Source organism: Aegilops tauschii, chromosome 3, assembly GCF_002575655.3.
Source record: "Aegilops tauschii subsp. strangulata cultivar AL8/78 chromosome 3, Aet v6.0, whole genome shotgun sequence".
NCBI classification, from domain to species: domain Eukaryota; kingdom Viridiplantae; phylum Streptophyta; class Magnoliopsida; order Poales; family Poaceae; genus Aegilops; species Aegilops tauschii.
The window spans coordinates 577,316,821-577,326,719 of NC_053037.3; the positions used below are offsets into that span (position 1 = coordinate 577,316,821).

Consider the following 9,899-nt stretch of genomic DNA (forward strand, 5'->3'; position numbering starts at 1 on the left):
GCTGTCTATATATACCACATGGTGTGTACAGTTTCTGAATACGTGTGTTAAATTATGCTTACGAGCAGAAAGTATATTAGTACACTATATTTTAGTCTGGACTAGGATCTCAGTCGGAGAGGTGTCACTAACCAAAGTTCGGATTGCTCCTCTCTCACACAGATTATATATGCACTACATGCTTTAAGAAATACATATTTTTCCTCATTTTGATATGCTCAACTGTCGAAACAACTACAAAAGTTGTTGATCTGTATGCAATAATTCTTCCCAACACTAAGACCTCTATAATAGGATCATATAATCAAACACTGCATCTTGAAAGCCTCAAAGAACTGGCAACAGAACTTAAGTTTACAATTTATCTATCTATCTATAACTACACTAATTACAGATATGCATCCCTCGAGCTCCCAAGTTAATCCACATCATTAAAAATATATTTACCGTTTAATCGATGTGTATGATCTATACCCTATGATCTATGTTAGTATTGCGCTGGAAAAGACCTAACTTGCACGTAATTACACATTAATCCAAGAAATAATAACAGATCGTACTGCATACGAACTACTGTCCTCACAGTTCTTTTCTTTTTGACATGTCCTCGGCCAGAGTCCTATGATATACTATGATCTTTTTTGCATCATCTTCATGTACTGTTGATTGAGGCTAGGACACTAGGGTTGTCATGCCTCGCCACACGTTTCGGCAATGGCTGACATCGAGGGAAGGTGCTAGCCTGCTCCGTAAGAGTTGGTCCATGTTACTGCCACGTAGGAGCAGGATTCACAAAGGGGTGCGATCTGCAATAGGTAGCACCAGGTAGGAAGACAGCGTGCATACCAGTGCTGTTGAGCTATGGTGGATGTTTCTTGCGTTCAGGTTCTACCAGCTCAAGGAATTCTTCGACAAGATCATGAATCAGGGTAAAGATAACCATGTCATGATTGTTGGATCTGATCTTGAAATTTGTATTCTCTTTTTTGATGATTTATATTTGGTTTGCGCAGGGGTGTGCGCCGATCTATGATCTATCTAGAGCTACAGTTTCAATTGCATCCCATGCCCGAGACATTCCGGGCCAGTGTCAATTTTCATGTCCGGCTCTCATGAAGGCTTGCATTTGCCTTAGTCTGCCGCCTTGACATTGTGCAATCGAAATCTGTACCAACATCTACCTCTGAACCCTCCTAGCTTGACACTATATTGCTGCAATCTATAATTGTTCACCATCGCCTTTATTATGGCTCCTGACAGACGAGTCGTTACCACCCATCTGTCAATCTTACAGCCCAATAACCCAGTGCCTACTTCTTTTCTGCAGCTTTGTGCGTGCTTTGCCAATGTGCCATGCATTCCCAGTGTGTCAAGATGAAAGTGTCGTCAGCTTTTAGTGCATGGTTTTGCTTCTGCTCTTACACACCTCATCTTTGAGGCATGTCGATTGATGTATAAGCAATTTTATCTCATTACAATATAATTAGAGGACTGGATTGTAGTCAAAATTTTGTGGTGCATATGTTTTTAATATATTAGGCTAGATTTGGTGCAACAATTTAGTCATATGGCATCTCTTCTTCACTTTCTATTTCACGTGAGATCAACTAATTAATAGAATAAAAAATAAGACATTTATCTATATACATGGCGCTGCTTGAAACTTTGTTTGTTAGTAGAAATGATATTCTTTTGTTGGGGAGATGCATATGATATACTATGCGACAATTCAAGAGTTAACTGAAATTATTGTACAAATTGTTTTCTCTCAGTTGTCCATAAGAGCCTTTTTTTTACAAAGTTGGCATGTTGTTCTCATTTTCTACACTTCTGCAAGAATGCCAAGATTGTGTTGATATTTCTTTGCAAATGTTACTAAAGTCTACGGATCAATTTTTTTCATATCCGTATATGATGTCATGGTTCATGATAATATATTCCCCCAAAAATATAAAATTCACCTGAACGAATTTGCTAAAATGGTCTACAGATTATGTCTTCTAAATAACCATATTACTAAGTTTCTTACAGAATTGATCAATATGGCATTTGTCTGGCTGACAAATATTAACCGGGTACTTTTAGTAATATTAAAACACTTCTACATTTTTTGTTTTATGCATGCAATATTTGGTAAACAATGACATTTTGTTCCTGCTATTTGTTTTGTAAGCGTAGCTTGAAGTGCTTTGTATCATACTACCTAAGTAGCTTGGCATGTTCTACCTACCAAGTGCTATCCAGTTAGACATCATCATATCATGCAAGTAGATAACACAAGGTCGTCCCTTAATTCACCGCAATTCCTTTTTATTTTCGTGATTAGCATCATCGGAATGGTGTGGGACTGTTGGGCAGCTATAACTCGATAGATTTGATATGGTAATGATTTGATAACTTGGTTTGCATATGCATATTCAAGTATGTTTAACAATGATCCAACTCTCAATGGAGTGCTAATTTTCAGAGAACCGAGGCGGAATATGCCGAAGGAACACCTGCGGTGCAGTGTTGCCACATAGTGTTCTTCTGGATAATTGAGTAGTTCAGTTTTTTAGCATTACATGTATTTTTGAACTTAGAGTACATAATTAATATCTTTAGTTTCCTCTCAAGCGCATTCAATGTTAAATATGAAAAATCACTTGATAATTATTGAAAATATGAAATAATTAAGTGATATAGCTCTCATTGATTTTACATAATTGGTATAGCAATCATCCATTCAAGAATTTATTATATTGGTAATATATACATTTCTTAAGAGTTATGAAATAGTTGGACCGTAGTTTTAAATAACTAGCCCGTGCATTCGCACGGGTCGACGACTAGTAGTGTCTAATCATTTTTCACTGGACCATTACAGGGAAATTGTTCAGCTGCTCACATCACTTGGAGGCTACATATGTTCGGTTTGCTGTGGCGTCCATACTCTTTTGGGGTCTGCCTGTGCAAGAACTTAAACACGTGTGTGTGTGTTGGGGTGGAAACAAGCCCCCGTCCAGGCTTGAGTACAGCTTTGCGCCCTCGCAAATTCATGCATAAGCTCTCCAAAATGCTCAGAATCCATGGCGTCCAACTTCACTTTGTTTTTACTTTGTCATATAAATGGCTCGTTTGCTAGATGGAGTAAGAACACTCTGTGATCTCCATCTTTCAGATGTTATTCCAGAGTGTACAGGAGCAACTTTGCACCAATGCATGATTCTAGTTAAAGTGCCGAACATTCTTAAACAAATGAAAAAATTTGCAATTTGACATGATTACTTTGATCTTCTAGATGCTTCAGTCTCATTGCATATTGAACCTGTTCACGCCATACATCCGTGTTGTGCTTCATAGGCAGCAACAATCGTTCTTATCGATATATGGCTGATAGATTATCTAGTGCACCCATGAATATCTTGTATGTTGAGCACTACACAACTAAAAGGTGTAGTTTACACAATCAGGTGGGCACACATTGTTGCCACAAAGGTGGGTAGGGTTGATAAAACTGCATTCATATAGATTAGCCTTCCACCATAGTTAAGGGCTTGTTCGGTTAATCCCTCCCACAAGGGGATTGAGGTGGATTTTGACTTGTAGGGGATTTAATCCCTCACAATCCCCTCCAAACCCCTTTAAATCTCAAGGACGAATAAGGCCTAAGGAATGTTGAACATGCGACGGGTCTTTCAATTCCCGTGTTTTGAATTTCGGCCAAAAAAATGGATTTCGGCTGAATTTTGGCCATCTCGGCCTGGGCCGAAATCTATCTTTCGCCGAAAATTTTCAAACTTGGCAAATTTTTGTCAAATTTTGGCCGAAATTTTTGAAAAAGGCCGAAATTCAGCCATCTCGGCCAGGGGCGAAAAAATCTCAAACCGAAAATCAAAACGCTGTTCAATTCCATCAACCAGTGGTGACATGTCCTGAATGAATGATGTGTTTTGCCTAGGGGACGCCATGGATTTTTTTTTGCGGGTGGAACGCCATGGATTCTGAGCATGGCCGAAATTTTTGAAAAAGGCCGAAATTCAGCCATCTCGGCCAGGGGCGAAAAAATCTCAAACTGAAAATCAAAATGCTTTTCAATTCCATCAACCAGTGGTGACATGTCGTGAATGAATGGTGTGTTTTGCCTAGGGGACGCCATGGATTTTTTTTTTTTGCGGGTGGAACGCCATGGATTCTGAGCACCCAACCAAGTTCGGCAACATTGACATGAATCACATCACGTTTTAGAGAAATTGACCTACATACCTATGGCCGAAGCGAACGAACGCCAAAACATCTTTGAGGATAACCAGCTGGTGCTGGTATGCTTTCATTACTGGCAGCGTGTCCTTTGTGCACTGGATGATAGGGAAATCATGGGCATGGAAATGACCAGGTGATGCAATTTCGCCCTAATGTAAAAGGTGATTAATCAGATTTTGCAAGAAACAGACCAACAACAACAACAAAGCCTTTAGTCCCAAACAAATTGGGGTAGGCTAGAGGTGAAACCCATAAAATCTCGCAACCAACTCATGGCTCTGGCACATGGATAGCAAGCTCCCACGCACCCCAGTCCATAGCTAGCTCTTTGGTGATACTCCAATCCTTCAGGTCCTTCTTAACGGACTCCTCCCATGTCAGATTCGGTCTACCCTGCCCTCTCTTGACATTCTCCGCACGCTTTAGCCGTCCGCTATGCACTGGAGCTTCTGGAGGCCTGCGCTGAATATGCCCAAACCATCTCAGACGATGTTGGACAAGCTTCTCTTCAATTGGTGCTACCCCAACTCTATCTCGTATATCATCATTCCGAACTCGATCCTTACTCGTGTGGCCACACATCCATCTCAACATACGCATCTCTGCCACACCTAACTGTTGAACATGTCGCTTTTTCGTCGGCCAACACTCAGCGCCATACAACATTGCGGGTCCAACCGACGTCCTGTAGAACTTGCCTTTTAGCTTTTGTGGCACTCTTGTCACAGAGAATGGCAGAAGCTTGGCGCCACTTCATCCGTCCGGCTTTGATTCGATGGTTCACATCTTCATCAATACCCCCATCCTCCTGCAGCATTGACTCCAAATACCGAAAGGTGTCCTTCTGGGGTACCACCTGACCGTCAAGGCCAACCTCCTCCTCCTCACACCTAGTAGTACTGAAACCGCACATCATGTACTCAGTTTTAGTTCTACTAAGCATAAACCCTTGCAAGAAACAGACCGCTAGAACGAAATATAAATAGAGAAGAGACGAGACGGCCCATATCACAACAAAAATCATCTTTGTCGAAAAAATCTTTGGGCATGGAAATCATGTTTTTGGTATTAATCTTTGTTCATTAGCCTTTGCCGATCACCGGTACTAGCTAGCAAAAAGGAGCAGCAGGTCGTAGGAATGTAGGATGTCGTGTTCTTGTCGTGCCAAGTAAATACTTAATTCTTAGAGCATGGAAGGATGGGTCGATGCTTTGTCAGGCTAGTGCCTACTCATTCCCAGTGCCTCACAATCCTACACACACATACATATACTCTTTAATTGTTTGAAGTGAGATTAGTGGTGGAACCATTGAGAAACATGTGTCGGTCCTCCGAGCATACATATACTCCGTGATGTTCTGTCGTCCATAAAGTCAGTAAAGGTAAGGAGGGCCGGCATGGCACCATGTGCTCTTGCTTGGCTGTTATAAATTGACCATGTGGCTCTGCACAACCGTTTATTGGGAGCAAGAATTAAGAGCAAAGAATTTGGACATGCTTTGAGCGCGCTTGACAGCTCGTCTTCCTTGAGGCACCTACCTTTCGTATCCTTTTGGATGCAGATAATAACCTCAGAAGTAATAATCAATGGGGCTGACATGGTATGGACGAATCTTCATTTAAGGGCATCTTTGTTTTGAAAGATTCAAACAAAAATTTGGAGGCTAGAATCCGAATGATTTTTTTATGTGAGTCCTTTGGTTTTTAGTGTTAAATATTATGCGAATTTTCATTAAAGATTCGTTTACACCATACTTCGTAGTCGACATTATTTTCATTTGGAGCATAGAATCCAAATGATTTTTTTTGTGAGTTACTCAACCTCTTGGAAAAAATACATTTATTTTTCTTCGCTGTAATAAAATAGATTTTGGCAAAAAATCAATCCCATTGGATTCATCGGATATGACATTGCAATTATATGTTTTTTTCAATTTCTGTGAATCTGGCCGGTAAATCTAAAATTCTGTTAAAAAATCGTTGGCAAGGAATAATTTGGAAAGACAGTACAGTTTGTTCAGAGAGATGACTACTGTTATTGCTGTTTCTCTAACTGTAAGGGGCTATTATATTTTATAATTAACCAACTCTTTTGGGCACTACTATTGCCATTAATTAAGACAACATTGGGTTGCCACTAATTAAGACAACATCAGGTACTCCGTTCCTAAATCATAAGTCTTTTTAGAGATTTCAGTATGGACTAGACCATGTAGTCCATATTGAAATCTGTAAAAAGACTTATGGGATAATTTGTGAAACAGTTTTTTTATGACTTGAAGTCGATCTCCCATCTTTTTTTTGTACTACGATCGGCCATCTTTTATTCCTTAACAATATTGGCTCCCATTGTATGAATAGTAATTTTCATTAGTATACTTTTGATGGATGGATGGACAAAAGTCCACGATATTGCCCACGTCTCCGCACAGAACGCGTTCCATCCCGTCGGCCATGGAACAAATCGCCAAGAGCTTTTCCTAGTTTTTTAGTCTCCCAGAGAGAAGACCTACACTACGGATCGAGAGGTCCCTCCCACGACCATGGCGGAGACTGCAGCCAGATTGCTGCCTCACCTCCCGGATGAGGTCGCCACCACTCGTCTGAGGCGGATCATGGCGGAGGCTGCAGGAGCGATGCCTCTCCTCCACGCCCTCCCGGATGAGATCTCCCTCTAGGAGATCCTCGTCCGCCTGCCTCCCAAAACCCTCCTCCGCTGCCGCGCTGTCTGTCACGCCTGGCGCCGCGCCACCTCCACCAGCGACTTCCTCCTTGCCCACCACGCCTGCCAGCCACCCCCCCCCCCCCCCCCCTTTACAACAAAGATTATAATTGCAGCGTCCGCGACCACATCAAGTCCATAGACATCATCCCCTGCGACCACAGGGCAGCCGACAAGCTCCTGTCCGTCGCCCGACTTGATGGCACCTGCGACATCTCTCTCGAGGCCTGCTGTGATGGCCTCCTCGTCTTACGCACCTGGAATAAGAGGGGTGAAGGCTACGTTGTGACGACCTTCATCTGCAACCCGGCCACTCGTCAATATGCTCCCCTCCACCAGCTTGATGGCTTCGGGCTCTTGGGGATGTACCCACACAGACCAACCGGAGACTACCGATTATTGCTGTACATAGTCCAAAAGATGAGGAATGATGGCTGCTACCTCTACACATTAGGCTCTGGCCAGCCGCCGAGGCACATAGGCTGCCCTGATGACAAGGAACTGATGAATTCCCCTGCATCTGTCTTTTTCCATGATAGCTTGCATTGGCACACAGACACCATGATAATGGTATTTGACACCACCAACGAGTCTTTCCGGCAGATGCGCTCTCCGATGATTTCGGCAGATGACCATGCTGACTTGTTTGAGATGAGTGACATGTTTGGCATGTTTAGTTTTAATGAAAAAGAGAACATTGTAGATATTTGGGTGATGCAGGACTATGAAAGTGAAGTCTGGGCCTTTCAACGTCGGGTTGAATTGCCGATTGCAGAGATAATGGAGCAATTTCAAAATTCTGGAGGTTGGTTTGATCTGGTGGCCGCATCTTGGGATAGTGACATGCTCCTGCTGATTCAATTTGAAGACAACTGGCTACTTCAGGTTGACATGGATGGCAAGTTGGTTGGTAGCATCCAACACAGATTCCTATATCCAACCCTACTTCGGCTCAAGCAATCTCTCATTTCACATACCTTCTTTCCAGCAAAAGAGGGTTATGTTGTCAATGCTTCGCCTTTCATCTGACCTGATGGTTATGTTCCGAGTATTATTTAGCTTTTCATCCGAGGTCTGTTTATGTGTGGTGGTGCTTCTTAATGGCCTAACTCTTTATATCGACAAGAGCTGCAGTATGTACTAACTAGAGTCTCTAAGTGTCGTCGGTGTACAAAAGTAGGGGCTCTCCTTTTGACCCCATTACTTATGCACGGGCAGTCAGAGCTGCGCGCCACGGCCACACCTAGCAGGGCAGAAGAGGGAAGCCGGAGAGAAGCCGAAGCGCAAAGCAACCGGGGCAACGCCAAGACCAGAAACACAGGAGAGCAAAGAGGCGAGGTGGACTCCACCGGCAAGGCCCTTGCCGGGGCGGCCTCCGCGGCCCCGGCAAGAGCCTTGCCAGGGGAACTTGCCCAGTACCAGCAGAGTGAGCCACCCTCGAGCCCAAGAGTTCCAAACGCCGCCAACGACTACGTTGGAACCAAGGCTCGGGAGGCACCTCTGAGGTGGCATGCAGATCTTTGTCAAGATCATAAACACACAAGATCAGATGAGGACCAGAAGACGGCGACCCTCGGCGGGATCCTAGCCGAGGAGATCCACAAGACACCCGGCAAGCGCCTTGCCGGGGACGACTGCGACACCATGACAAGACCCTTGCCGGGCCCCCGGCAAGGCCCTTGCCGAGGACATCAGCGGGGCCATTGGCAGGCCCGCACCAGCCAAGACTCCACCACCGTCCCCAAGCAGCTGCTAGCTCAACCAGCTGGGCAGGCACCTGCGTGGCGACAGGCGGCCTCTACACCAACTCAGCAAGCACCTGCGTGATGGCATGCAGATCTTCGTGAAGGCCCTGCCACTGCGCCACCTCAGTTGCCTACCTGCCTACATGGCACCGCACGCGTCGCAGGCCGGGGCGCATGTCAAAGCGAAGCGGAGCGGCGACGGACGGGACATGCCTCGTCCCCGTCCCCAATAAAGCTAATGGACACCTAAGTAGCGCATTTAATGCGCTTTGTCCTGTAACACCGGGCGATAAGCTCGCGCGCTGTAGACCTTTCCACCTCATGTGTGCCACTGTGGCATCCACTTTTGCCTATAAAAGGAGGCCCGAGGCGACCAGGAGAGGGATTCGGCTCTTTCGGGCAAGTTACACCCCGTAGCTATCTCAAGAACACTCAATACATCCACCAAAGCAGGACTAGGGTACGCATCCTCGCTGCCCGAACCTGGATAAACGATCCGTGTGCTTCCTGTTAGAGCTGCTCTTCTCGCAACCCTGCGCCCGCCAACCGTAGAAGGGATTCAAGTGATCCCATAGGTGTCGTTTCCCCGACATCTTTGGCGCGCCAGGTAGGGGGCGCAATTGTGAGAATCTGATCTAGCAGTTAGCCTAGCAGTTCTTCATCGCCATGGCTCCCAAGAAGAAGACGATGACGGCGATCGGTCGTCGGGAGCCGAAGGGCCCGTGCTAGTGCGGAGGAGCAGCGGGCCGGTCGCGGACAGAACCCGAGCCGCGGCCCGCGAGCACCAGCATCGCCCTGGCAGTCAGAGCCTGGCGAGCGGCTCGTCCGTGCGCCAGACGACGGGCCGCGCATCGCCAAATCCAAGGATGGCGCAGCGACCTCCAAGATGCCCACCCCGGCGCCCACATCGTGCTCTTCCCATGGTGTGCGCAACGAGCAGCGTCACCACGCCGGTGACCCGGGACACCGCCGTGGGAAGAGCCGGGACGAAGAAGTCCAGCATGCCCGCCGAAGTGCTGGAGAAAATGGCACACAGCCGCTGGGTCGTGATAGAACTCCTTCTAACATGGTTAGAAGTCAAAGCGCGCCACGGTCCACGCAGCTGTCGCCACCACCCACGCCAGCAGAAGCTTTGGCGCGCGCGCAGCTGCTCCTCGATTTCCCTCCTGCTGTGGAGAAGCTCGACGAGT

The 9,899-nt window shown here is 45.7% G+C and overlaps 1 protein-coding gene across 1 annotated transcript; it reads left to right on the forward strand.

Annotated features, from left to right (window-relative positions):
* The first annotated feature begins 714 nt into the window (after positions 1–714).
* LOC109772748 (uncharacterized) lies at positions 715–7,993 on the forward strand. Its single transcript, XM_020331447.2, has 3 exons — positions 715–734; positions 886–974; positions 7,107–7,993. The coding sequence occupies exons 1-3, from the start codon at positions 715–717 to the stop codon at positions 7,991–7,993; spliced, it is 996 nt and encodes a 331-aa protein (XP_020187036.2).
* The last annotated feature ends 1,906 nt before the right edge of the window (positions 7,994–9,899 follow it).

Coding starts and splice junctions, on each gene's coding strand:
- LOC109772748 (XM_020331447.2), top strand. CDS start 715: ATGGCTGACATCGAGGGAAG. Junction 735..885: donor ATGGCTGACATCGAGGGAAG/GTGCTAGCCTGC, acceptor TCTTGCGTTCAG/GTTCTACCAGCTCAAGGAAT. Junction 975..7,106: donor TGGATCTGATCTTGAAATTT/GTATTCTCTTTT, acceptor TCAAGTCCATAG/ACATCATCCCCTGCGACCAC.